At 36.2% G+C, this 13,528-nt stretch overlaps 1 protein-coding gene across 12 annotated transcripts in view; it reads right to left on the bottom strand.

The window, feature by feature from the left end:
* CLOCK (clock circadian regulator) overlaps positions 1 to 13,528 on the bottom strand; it is a 124,132-nt gene that overhangs the window by 44,539 nt on the left and 66,065 nt on the right. For 11 of the 12 annotated variants that reach the window (XM_060416640.1, XM_012179336.4, XM_060416642.1 and 8 more), the window contains 2 exon segments: positions 11,179 to 11,270; positions 4,271 to 4,360 (listed from right to left, as the gene is read on the bottom strand). In XM_060416640.1, coding sequence (XP_060272623.1) covers positions 4,271 to 4,360; positions 11,179 to 11,270 — 182 coding nt within the window. 12 annotated transcript variants of the gene reach the window in all.

A 13,528-nucleotide genomic window follows, 5' to 3' on the forward strand; every position in this document is an offset into this window, starting at 1 on the left:
AAAATAGATAATGAAAGGCTCATACAATATCTTAATAACAGCAGTGTTATTCCTGGACTCTATCCAAAGTGAAGTGAAGTGAAGTCGCTCAGTTGTGTCTGACTCTTTGCGACCCCATGGACTGTAGTCCACCAGGCTCCTCAGTCCACGGGATTCTCCAGGCAAGAATACTGGAATGGGTTGCCATTTCCTTCTCTAGGGGATCTTCCCGACCCAGATCTCCCGCATTGCAGGCAGACGCTTTAACCTCTGAGCCACCAGGGAAAAGGACTCTGTCAGGCTATGTAAAATGGTTAATCTTCCTCCCTGTATTACGTGGTAACAAATTTAATATACTCTCTTCTCAGGAACACATTTAAGCAAGTGGGAGGAAAGCAATTTTGAATTATAAAAGTTTACAAATTTTAAGTTCCCAGTAGAGAGACTTTATGTCTTGGTATTCCCACTAAACTATTGAACAATTCTCTGGGGTTCATATATGTTTTTAAAGGGGGCTGGGCGAAAAACGTCTAAAATCTCTTCTGCCCTGGAGGTGGTATGATCCTATCATTTTGTTGTAGAAAACCACTTCAAGAATGAAAAAAAAAAATCCATAAATTTCCTTTCCTGATTAGTAGCCACAAATAGGTTAAAATTTACCTAAATTAGCTTCATAAGTACGACATGACAAAATTAAGAAAAAATATTTTCCAAGACCTACAGAATCAGATATGCAATTTTATAGCTAGATTTAAAATTTAAATTAAAAACTATTAAGTCATCCTGACCACTGATGAAGATGGCAAATTTTAATTCCTCAACAGAACTGAATTATAAACACTAAAGCTTTATATTTAGAGATTTTCTAATGTTTCTTCCCCTCCAGACAAGAGTCAAGAATGTATTTTAGATAAAAAGGTATGTATGTTAAAACAGAAAGGAAGGGACACCACTGTTTTAAATCTTTTGCTTAACATCTGTAACAGTTTAATTATTAATGGCAGGCCAAGAGAAAAATCACTTTTTTTTTCCTTATTGGGTTTGATCCTAAACAAGTTTTATTTCATTTTATCAAAACATCCTTCTGGGGACTTCCTTGGTGGTCCAGTGGCTAGGAATCTACGCTCCCAATGCAGGGGGCCTTGGTTCGATCCCTGGTCAGGGAACTAGATCCCACATGCCACAACTAAAAAAAATCCTTCATACCACAAGAAAGATCCTAGGTGCTACAACTAAGAACAGCTCAGCCAAATAAACAATACAGCAATGTAAGTGGTGTGAGGGAAAGTATCCATCGTAACTGGAGAGCAGTTAAAAGAAAAAAAGAACCAAAAAAACCTGTTTTACTAAAGGATACTATTAACTCAGTATGCAATGAAATGGGTCTGCTGTATCAGCAGCAATCTCTTCTGCCCAGAAACTCACCTGCCGGTCTCTACACGCTTTGGGTGACACCAACGGTTAAAAACACCCAGAAGATGTTACTAACAGAGGAAACTAGGTAGGCATATATGGGAACTCTGTACTATCTTCTTAATTTTTCTATAAATGTAAAAATAGCTCCAAAATTAATTTTTTTTAATCCAGAAGGCAATGAGAAGGTCATGAAGCTTTTCATTGAGGGGAGTATGTTAATTATCAAACAGCTGGGTCCTAACTAGGTCTGTTGCACACATGTTTGTTATTTCAATATGCTATGAAATACTCCCTCACTGAAGATCCAGTGTGGCCTTAGGAAGGAATCTTTAAAACATCTATTTCAAATAATCTACTCACTTTCTTATACTCAATCAATAATTACTAAACGCCTCACTAAGAAACTAGCCAGCATATGTGGATACAGACATAAAGTCCCTGCACTTAGAAAGTGTACCATTATTACCCAAATAAACAGAAAATTACAATTCACTGTAAGTGTCATGGTGGCAGTAGGTATAAGGTAACATGAGAACAGAGAGAAAAGGCATCTAATTCTCAGTGAAGTCCAGGAAAAGTGCCCAAGAAGCAGGCATTTTAAAAGTCTGACCACACTGCAAATTACACCCTGATTATGACTAAAGATTATATAGTTTTTAAAATACATAACTGAAAGAAAATCCAATAAAATTGTTTATAGGTTTAAAAGCCTATAATTATACATTTATTCAAATTACTCAACCTCATTTTATTACAGCTGATTTATAGTATTATTAGTTTTAGGTGTACAACATTAATGAATCAATTGTTTTAACAGATTACACTCCACTTAAAGTTATTGCAAAATAATGGCTATATTTCCCTGTGCTAGACAATATATTCTTGTTTCTCGGCTTTTATACCTTGCACGGGTAATCCCCTCCCCCATCACACCCTTCTCCCATCCCCCTCCACACTGATAACTGCTGGTTTTTCTTTATCTGTGAGTCTGCTTCTGTTTTGTTATATTCATTCTTTTGTTTTATTTATTATTCAATCTTAACTTAGTCATATCATAATCCTACAAAGGATTTCTTTCCCTGGCTTTTCTTACTATGCAAATTTTTTCTTAAGGAAACAGTTATCCAGAAAAATTCAGTTATCAGTCTGTCCTTTGGTCTGCCCCCAGAGAAGTAGTAAAGCCAAGTCATTTTCTGTGTGACACAGAAATCAGCAAATTATTTACTGCCTGACTTTCAGAAATAAAGTTCCCTTATAGAATCTGGCCTTTTAAGTATAGAGTAAATTCTCTTCATAAAGTACAAAACAGCAGCGTAATCAGAGAGAAGGAGATACTGCTTTTCAACATCTCTTTAAAGAAATCTTTATAGAACAGATGACTCTGTACTGTTATACATTTTCAAGAGATGGGATTTTAAGAGTAGTTTATAAGTAACTTCAAAATATTTACATCCAAACCCTATTTTAAGCCAATAAGTTAGAGGGTTGCCAGAGAAAGAGAACCAGAAATAGCTTTCTTGACATAAGAAGCCATTTTGTAATCTAAGCCTGGCCACAATGCTTGCCCCTGAAGGAATATTAGTAATGAATGATCTTACGGGAACAAAGGAATACAGGAACAGAGAAAGGGCAGGCAAACAACGGTGCAGTGAGAGCAGAGTTCCAGTTCCTCCTCAAAGGATATTTATAAAATATGCCTGAGTTCTATAGGAAACCAAGGGCCTCTGCTAAGTGGAGAATATGATGATGATGTTGACCCTTTCTCACTTCAATCAAGTAAAGCTTAGATGCTGTTGACCTTTGCCCTACTTTTATACTGAATTCCCCTCTGCTCAAGTCCCTTCATGAATATACATGTATTCTTAGCTTAAAAATTCCCTAATTTTGCTGTTCGGAGAGATACTGCTTTGGGAAAGATACTTCCCAAAGTATCTTTGGTGTTCTTACTCGCTCCAAGTAATAATAAATCCTTCCTTCTCCTAATCTTTGGCTTGGTTGTGTCTAATGGCTTGATATCCACCAAGAGGCAAACCCATTTTTGTGTAACATCACCTTAGCTGAGAATATTACAAAAACTTCAAATTCATAAAAACTGTCAACTGGAGCACAGCACCTAGCATAGTATCTGGTAGCACAGATGTTCAATAAATATATGTTAAGTAAAACAGCAAACACTAATTCAGGTACTCACCATTCTAATCAAAATTTACATATATCTTTTCTGATTATCTACCCTTTGGGTCATATTAAGAACAAATGGAATATGGGAATTAAAATATTATCAACTCAAGTCACAGAGCACAAAAGTTCTGTATCTATTATTTTCAGCATGTTCTTGTAAGTTATTCTTTTGAGAAAATTATTATTGAGCTGCAACAAATATCTCAGTAGAAATTTAGTTATTCCCAAGATATTTTCAATGAGTAAGTGACATCACCACCACACTGATTAAAGTTAATAGTGAAAACTCAGCATTAGAATAAAGAAGACAGGAAGAATAGAGGTTAAAGTAGGAGTTGAATATTTAGTTACTACAGATGAGAGTCATGACTGACCTGAAAAAATACAGCCATACTAAAACTAAGACATACTTAGAGGTCTCATCCCCACTCTGATCATTGTTCAACAGTGCTCTGGGGCCTTCACTTCTTAAGGTTTCAGAACATTTAAAAATAGGCATTAAGTGAGAAAGACAGGGTGGGAGGTAGGAGGGAGGTTCAAGAGGGAGGGGACATATGTATACCTATGGTTGATTCATGTTGATGTATAGCAGAAACCATCACAATACTATAAATCAATTATCCTCCAAAAATAAACATATTAATAAAACAATTTTTTTTAAGTGAGAAAGAGATCATAGGATTTTTATACTTACCGGTAAATGTTCAAGCAATGAAGTTACACTCTCAGACACATATATTATGCTTCCATCTGTCATGATTGCTAAAAAAAAACCATCAAGAGCCTGAAATTAAACACAATGGTCAGTTAAATGAAAAGAAAAAAGTATTTCATAGGACAGACATAAAAATCTAAGATAAATCACAAAGAACTGGAAATTTCTAGAGCACTGTCAAAATACTAGCTTTTCCCCTTTACAATACCTTAGTATCTATCTTTGTGCATTTTAAGATGCTTCTGGAAGAAAAATATCACTCTATGACCATTACTGAATGGCAAGTTTCTAAAAGATAGAGACTTAATGTTCTACCTTTATCATATGTTATTATACAATGATGGTCTTATTTGAAGATATTAATATTTCCAAAGCACAGATGCCATCAACAATATGTCTTTGGCCAACAAAAGAACACATTATCACCATAACATATATAATCTTAACAGAAGTGTATGACTGAAGCACAGGGAATAAACTTTGAAAGGGAATAAGCTGAAAAAATAGAGCGAGCTCAGATCATGCAAGGCTTTGAATATCAGGGCAAGACAGATGAACTTAGCTTAAGAATGGTCTGGAAGCAATGCGTAAAATGGATTTTGAGGGAAAAGTGAATTAAGAGGAAAATTTCAGTGGCCTTTGGAATAATCAGAGACGTTAAGGAGAATCCGAATGAAATTAATAGCAGTAAAAACAGAGAAGAAAGGACATAGGCAAGCATTGGGAAATGTGATGTTAAGAGTTCAGGAGAGGAGTCAGCACAGGGGAACAATACTTAACAAAAAGCAATACTTTATTCATGTCTCACAAAGTTTTTCATCTGAGAATCCTAGGCACCAAAGTGGAAGCTAAAGAAATGAGATCTGCAAAAATGAAAAGGATGCCAAAGACAAAGGTTTGGGGTATTATCTACGTACAGAGATGAGAAGGAGCGAAAGTGCCAGAGAAAATGACAAAGACAGGACAGAAGACACTGCTGTTGATGAAGTCAATGGAAGAAAGAATGACAAAGTGAGTGAGGAGGAAAATGGATGGTTCAGTAAAAAATGGGATCAAACAAGACACGGAATAAAAAAATGGACTGAATTTTGCTGACTTTCAAGAGTTATGTCAACAGGAAAGAGATTCATACTACAGTGTGTTTAGAGATGGGTGGATCATCAGAAGGCTATATTATAAAACACTTTGTTCAAGTTCATGAAAGGACACATTTTGAGGGGACAAAGTATCAAGGGAAGTTATTTTTTTAGAAAAAGAAACTGAAATATATTTTCAGGCTGAGGAAAAGAAGATTCAATGGAAAAAATGTTGAAGACTTCCCTGGTGGTCCGGTGGCTGAGAATTCACCTGCCAAGGCAGGGGACATGGGTTTGATCCCTGGATGGGTGAGATCCCACATGCCATGAGGTAACTAAGCCCATGTGTTACAACTACTGAGCCTGCATGCTGCAACTACCGAAGCCCGCACGCCTACAGCCTGCACTCCACAGTGAGAGAAGCCATGGCAATGAGAAGCCCATGCACTGCACTAGAACATAGCCCCCACTTGCTGCAACTAGAGCAAGCCAGCACGCAGCAACCAAGACCCACAGCAGTCATAAACAAGTAACTTAAAACAAAAAAGAAAAGATACTAAAGATATACAGCAGATAAAGTATATCATCAGAAGAGTTCCTCTTCTATCAAATAGTTATCACACTTAATCTGAATTTCTTGTGTAAGTACAGGGCTCTCTCAAAGGATGCAATTCTGTTAAGAACTATATTGTATCTGCAACATTGCATATCTGCAGCACCTGGCATATGTGTGGCACACAGCAAATAAAAAATATTGTATGTTACTCATGTATTTGAAAGTTAGAGCAACCTCCCTCTAATTCTAAGTAATTGTTGAGGTATATGGTGAATGGGATTTTATATATATATATATGTAATTTGTTTTTCTCTCTTAGCATAAAGGGAACATCTTTCCTATTCAATAGAGACCTACCTAAAATCATCCTTTTTAATGACTGCAAAGTGTTCCCTTTTATCTAATTATTCCTCTTGCTGAAACATATTATTTCTAGATTGTTGTTACTGTAAATAACATTACTAGAAGGCAATGGCAACCTACTCCAGTACTCTTGCCTGGAAACTCCCATGGATGGAGAAGCCTGGTAGGCTGTAGTCCATGGGGTCACAAAGAGTTGGACACAACTGAGCGACTTCACTTTCATTTTTCACTTTCATGCATTGGAGAAGGAAATGGCAACCCACTCCAGTGTTCTTGTCCGGAGAATCCCAGGGACGGGGGAGCTGGTGGGCTGCCGTCTATGGGGTCACATAGGGTCGGACACGACTGAAGCAACTTAGCAGCAGCATGGTGAATGTATGGAAAAAGGCATCCCCCACCTCCCCTTTATTGAGGGAAGACGTTTGGGTATCAGAAAGTAATTAATTTGAGCAGATGTCTGCCTTCCAGAATGGCTCAGACAAACTCATTCTTGGCTAATGTAAGGTGAAGGGATGAAACCTTATAATTTAAGCAAATGCATGAAATTTCCACAAAACTCTTTAGTACAATTATGCCAGTATTGTTTCCTAAGGAAAAGGGTCAAAATGATGTTCAGTTCAGTTCAGTCGCTCAGTCGTGTCCAACTCTGCGACCCCATGAGTCACAGCACGCCAGGCCTCCCTGTCCATCACCAATTCCTGGAGGTCACTCAAACTCATGTCCATCGAGTCAGTGATGCCATTCAGCCATCACATCCTCTGTCGTTCCCTTCTCCTGCCCCCAATCCCTCCCAACATCAGGGTCTTTTCCAATGAGTCAACTCTTCGCATGAGGTGGCCAAAATATTGGGAGTTTCAGCTTTAGCATTAGTCCTTCCAATGAACACCCAGGACCGATCCCCTTTAGAATGGACTGGGTGGATCTCCCTGTAGTCCAAGGGACTCTCAAGAGTCTTCTCCAACACCACAGTTCACAAGCATTAATTCTTCAGTGCTCAGCTTTATTCACAGTCCAACTCTCACATCCATAGATGACCACTGCAAAAACCATAGCCTTGACTAGACAGACCTTTGTTGGCAAAGCAATACCTCTGCTTTTGAATATGCTATCTAGGTTGGTCATAACTTTCCTTCCAAGAAGTAAGCGTCTTTTAATTTCATGGCTGCAATCACCATCTGCAGTGATTTTGAGAACATGCTTTTCTCACATGAGGCTAGACTGTGTCATCTTTGAAAGCAAATTACTGTGATGATCTCTACTCTACTTATTCCTAGGAGATCTACTAGGAATTAGGATGCAGCTCTCTTCTGTGAAGTGAATAAACTAAAATCAGAACTCTTAATGACCTGACCCCACTCCCAGAAGCAGAGCCTACCCCTTTCTCTTCTGAAGCAGGTAAAGATTCAGCAGAGAAAGGCCTGCATCAGCATCTCACCAAGTCTTAACACAAGAAAGGATCCAGAGTTCAAATTTCTTTTGAATGGAAGGATGTAATTTTCCAAGAAAGTACGTACATACACCGAAACGGGAAGGGCTTTGAGGAGGAAGACTTGAGAGATGTGGAACAAGACAGAAGGACGTCCTTATCCCAAGACTGAAGACTGCGAAGGTTATCCCTTGTCCACATTGTGTGATAGGAGGGAAAGGGCTCATTGGTTAAAACTCATCTTCCTATTTGACATCTACTTTAGATCAACTTTGCACATATCAAGAGGCCTGTATACATCTCGGGTGTTTACTTGGTGACTACTTAATCTGGCAAGACTGGATGGAAGTCCCAAGGAAGTGGACAGAACCTCCTTGAGATGAGGCAGGCAGGGCCCTGGCCCTTCCCTTGTAGAGTACTGACGAGAGCTGCCAGCTGTCAAGAGGAAAGAACTCTGTACCAGGATATACATACAGAGATAACTTGGCACAGAGGTCTAGTAAGGCTAAATTGCCCTTATTTCCTTAATCTCAACATCCCCAACAAGGGTAGCAAGGAATATTCCTTAAGCATCAGAAACAAGAGGGAGAGGGATGGGTGGCAATGGACGAATGAAGAGAGATAGCCAACACACAATGTATAAATGAATTTTAAGATCTCAGTCTCAGTTCTTTGATTAACTGACTGGACAAGCTACAATCTCTCCAGGCATCAGCCATAAAACGAAGAGTTTGAGCTGAATGACCCCAGCTCTTCTGCTAGCAGCTCTAACATTCCTAGACAAAAACTACATCTGAAATTCTGCTGAAAAGGGTATCCAGACTGCCTAACTGTAACCTGATCAACATGATAAGCCAACAATAACACAACTAGGTTAGCTGAACCCAGGTTACAATACACACAATTACACATAGCCTTCAATCCTGGCATATGAACATTAAAATGCCTACCTAGCAGTTGCAAATATTCACTAAAAATCAAAAATATGCTTGACATATTAAAAGTTAGTCAATGTAATATTTTTCAGGAATATAATTTTAAAAGCTGTGAGGATAATCATGAGAAGACTAATTTATAATTTCAAAATTAACATGTTTAAATATTCTCATATATAAGATTATAATCTCTAGACTCTCTGATTTCGTTATTTTTAATACTACATATGTACTACATGTCTTTGCAATTAAGTTAAAATCTGTTCACTGTAAAGAAAAATTTGAAGACAATTCTTTTTGATTTAGCTTATTATTGAATAGGTAATTTACCTTCCTAAGTTTCTTAAATACAGATATTACATTAATTTATGAATTTATAAGAAAATCTGGGGGGACTTCCTGGCAGTCGAGCAGTTAGGATTCTGCACTTCCACTGCAGAGGGTGTGGGTTCGATCCCTGGTTAGAGAAATAAGATCCTGCATGCCGCTCAGTGTGGCAAAAAAAGTCAAAAATATAAATGAAGAAAAATTATTAAAAAAAGAAAATTTTCACATCAATAAAGCAGGGTAAGTAAAGAGTTTATGACTGGGACTTCCCTAGTGTCGAGTCGTTAAAAATCCGCCTTGCAGTGCAGGGGACACAGGTTCAATCCCTAGTCAGGGAAGTAAGATCCCACGTCCCTGGTAGCAACTAAGCTCGCTAGCCACAACCTGAGCCCTTGTACCCCAGAGTCTGCAGAGTCACAGCTAGAGAGTCCATGCACCACAAAGAGGATCCCACATGCCGCAACTAAGACCCAACAAAACCAAATGAAGAAAAAGGTTTTAAAAAGGATTTATGATAACACAGATGGTATTGAATCATGGCACTGAGAAATAAAAAAAAATTTAAAGAACAATTAAATGAGTTGATTTCTTCTTGGGGTTACAAACATTAGCTTGTTTGTACCCTTTCATAAATGTATTACTTAATCTAAAGAGAGAATTTTGGACAATGTCAAACTTCTTTTTAGAGAAGAGAAAATTAATTGGAACTATTATTCGGTTTGTAACTTGTATCCATTAATTTAAAGAACTAATTGCTGGTTACCAAGCTAAAAGTTCTGTGCCACAGCTAACTTTCACTGAGAAGAAGTGCCATGAGCAGCAGTGGGCACAGGGTCTAGGGCCACAGGGATCAGAGGCTAGTTTTCCTGCAGTGAATCCTAGCTCAGGATTAGTTTTATTTTGAGCAAATTTCATAATCCCTTTGCCCAATTTCCTCATGTGAAAGTAAGAAAGGGATGCTAATAGTGTATCTTCATAAGATTACTGTGAGGATTCACTGAGGTAATGGTATGTAAGATGTGCTCAGTTATTCTTTCAGATGTTAAGCATGGCTTTAAGTATATATACAATGTATTTACACTCAAATAAATTTTCATATGGTGACATTTCTGCTGAATATATAAAGACTTAATCCAGCAATTAACTGTTATACCTAGTAAAAACAGAAAAATAATTCAATAATTTGCAAAATACTGTTGCTTTGGACTTTAGTCAACATGCAAAGACACTTAAGACATGGTTCTTACATAAACATATACAACAGAGATATATGCTTAAAGTCTAAAATAACAAACCTGAACAAACAGAATAAGAAATGTAAATTATTTAACAATCTCTACTTCAACTGTTTTCTTCTACTCCTTCTATCTCTAGCTTCTTTTGCTTATCTACTTCTCTTGTCCTTAACTGTTAACACCCAAGTATAATATCACCTTTATTTATTATTTGTTTTTTGGGGGGGGCGGGGGGAAAGCTTTCATAGAAATCTGATACTGAACTCTGTACTCTGTGTACATGAAGATATCCTTATTAATCTAAATTGGAAATGTTTAAAAAGTAAAACTGATAGTATGAGTGACTCAAAATTTTTGTGGATTTTATAACTGACTGTGTGACATATTAAGTTTTGCAATTCTAAGCAAGTATGATCTGAACTGTATTCAAAAATAATTCTGTCATAGAAGAATATCTACTTTTAGAAGGAAAACCTTTTAGAAGTTTCTATTTAAAATGAGAAGAGTTGTCTTTCAATGTATATTTCACTATTTTAATATTTTCAAAATACTTCATTTAGTATCATTTTATGCTGTGTTTAGGTAGATTTTAATTTGTTGAAAAAAATCCTACTGTCCAGTAAAATACATTTCATAATATTTACTATGTGATGAATAATATATTTTATTTTTCATTTAAATGTTAGTTTTGTCCAGGTAGAGGACTTGGTAGTTACAGGTTTCTAACTTATTAAGCCTCTCAAAAATTCAGATGATATTGAAAGCACAAAGATTTGGCATTATTTTACCACATATAGTACTATTTTATTACAATACTTACATCAGTTAATTTTAAATGAATAGTTGGTTGACTTACACTGAATTAAGATTTTTCAGTATTAAACTAATATTGTTAAATCTATACTAGAATTGGCAACCCCTGTGATTTCTTAAGAAAATAAAACTTTTCAAAAATTAATCTGGACATACCTCTAGCATTAATTGTGTAAACTCTTCATTACTAAGGAATGTAGGTTTCCAGTCCTGTCGAATTTCACTAGCGTCTGACTGTGCAGTGATTTCTGTAAACAGATTGACACATTAGTGGCACTAATTAAAGAGAAGAGCCATAGTCAATAACATTTATTGGTCTAGGTAGGTATCAGGAGGTCCAAATTTTGGTATGATGAAATATTGAGCTAATGTAGCAGGTCATCTGCTTGAATAATTTGGATAACTTTAAGACTAGTCTCTTAAAAATGCCAGTCTCTGAATTTTCTCTGGGGAGCTTTGAGAACCTTTGTTCCTGACTGGCCTGAGATTGCTTCCTGCTTTACACAATGATCAAATAAGAATCAAAATAAGCAGACTATATCAAGCATTAGAAATATATTCTTTCCCCTTTCTTTGCCTTTCAAACAGTAGTACCTAGAACAGACCTAAGGACATAAACCTGGAGGAAAGGAGCCAAGGAGATCAGTCAGTCTGCTTTTAAAAAAGAATTATTTTAGGCCTGCCTATTGCCAGGCAGAGATTCTTCTCAGTCTAAGGTGTTCTATTCTTAATTAATCAAAGAGACTAAATTAAAATTCTAGGCAAAAACTTTATAGTAATAAACCCAGGGTGATTCTGCTCTGTGTCCTCTGGCATGTTTTCTTAGTAGTAGGAAGCTGGTCAAAATTTGGAGATTCCCTAGCTTTCGGCACATATTTTAACACAATTAGTATAGTTTATTTTGCAACATACTTCTAATAGGTTGTTATAAAAAGCTATTCATAAATGATGAAATCTATACTTAGGCAATATTTTTTCCATATTTAAATGCAGACATATTAAAACAACCAAGTAAAATTAAAATACATATCATAGATTTTACTCTACAAAATATACTCTATCTTGAAGTGGAAAATATGGACTAAGTTGTTTTGATTTCTCTATTACCAGATATATAAAAACAGCATAAAAAATTGGCACCCCAAATTTGGCATATTGGAAATGTCTGTATTAGATATGAACAATTATAGCTACTAATTCTACGGAATACAATCATGCTTTTCAAATTCACATCAATTATATACATTCAGAAAAAAGGACTTAAATCCATAAACAAATTCCATCAAATTTAGCTAAACCCAGGTTTATTTTTAGAGTAATAAGTATGTAAGAATTACCTTTCAATTTCAGGTAAATTTTAATTTTGTGAGAACCATAAGCTCAACTTTAAAAAAAATCTATATGCCAAAATTAATCCTCTATTGTCAGGGGGAAATAATTATGCATGCATATCATTTCATTTCATTCAACAATCATTTACTGAACTGCTACAATGTCTGAGGAATGAGTGCACTAACAAGGGACAAAGAAATTAGTGAGAATACCATTTGTAGAGATAAAATGTAATGATAATGTAGGCAGTAAATTTCGTAAACCAGCAATTTTGACACATTACCAGAAGAATCAAAAAAATTTGGCAACTGTGATACTGTACACTAAAGAAGATGAAAAAATGCAAAACACTTCTCAGGTCTGAGTCCCAGGGGAGTGAAAGGATTGTGGTGTGAAAATGGAAAACTGAAAGAGATGACTTGACAAAATGAAAATGAATTCAGTTTTAGACGTGTTAAGTCTGAGAACATTTAAAACCAAAGATTCAGAAGTTACCTGGAAATGAAAAACTAAAAAGTCTGCATCTAAAAATACAGACTTAGTAGTTTAACAGAGAGGCAAAACCAAGGGTAAGAACATGGAGAAAGCATGAACACAAGATAAGACCTAAAGAAATGTCATGTTCAGAGGGCAGAAAGAGAAAAGAAGTTAGCTCGGTTGGGAGAGGGAAGTGAATGAAGAAGTCCAGCGTATCTCAGAACAAGGAAAAAGAAAGCCAGTGGAGGGCAGGTAAAAATTCCCAGTGCTTCAGAGATGCAGAAGAGGATGAGGTACAAGAAAGAGCTACTGCTTTATTGGCAGCAGAGAGGATGGGGGTCATGGTATTAAGAAAAATAATTTTAAACAGTGGTGGAGCATAAACCAGGCTAGTAATATATTACAGAGTGAGCTATCGAGAAATAAAAGCACTAGTTACAAATTCTCTTTTGAGAAGTTCTGTAGTTTATTTGCATCTGAAAAAGGAAATGTCCTTCTATAAGCTTTTCACCTATTTTCTATTAAGTAGCATCTGTTAAGTACCAAGATACTTACTATTCTCTAAAATTTCCTTTCCATGACATATTTTCTCAAAGTGATTTTCTTTAACAAATAATCACTTTAAAATGATGTTTATTTCCTAGTCATTGAAGTAATCTGTTTAAATTACATATCTCATGATCTGACTCGATTCTCT

This window comes from Ovis aries, chromosome 6, assembly GCF_016772045.2.
Source record: "Ovis aries strain OAR_USU_Benz2616 breed Rambouillet chromosome 6, ARS-UI_Ramb_v3.0, whole genome shotgun sequence".
Lineage (NCBI taxonomy): Eukaryota > Metazoa > Chordata > Mammalia > Artiodactyla > Bovidae > Ovis > Ovis aries.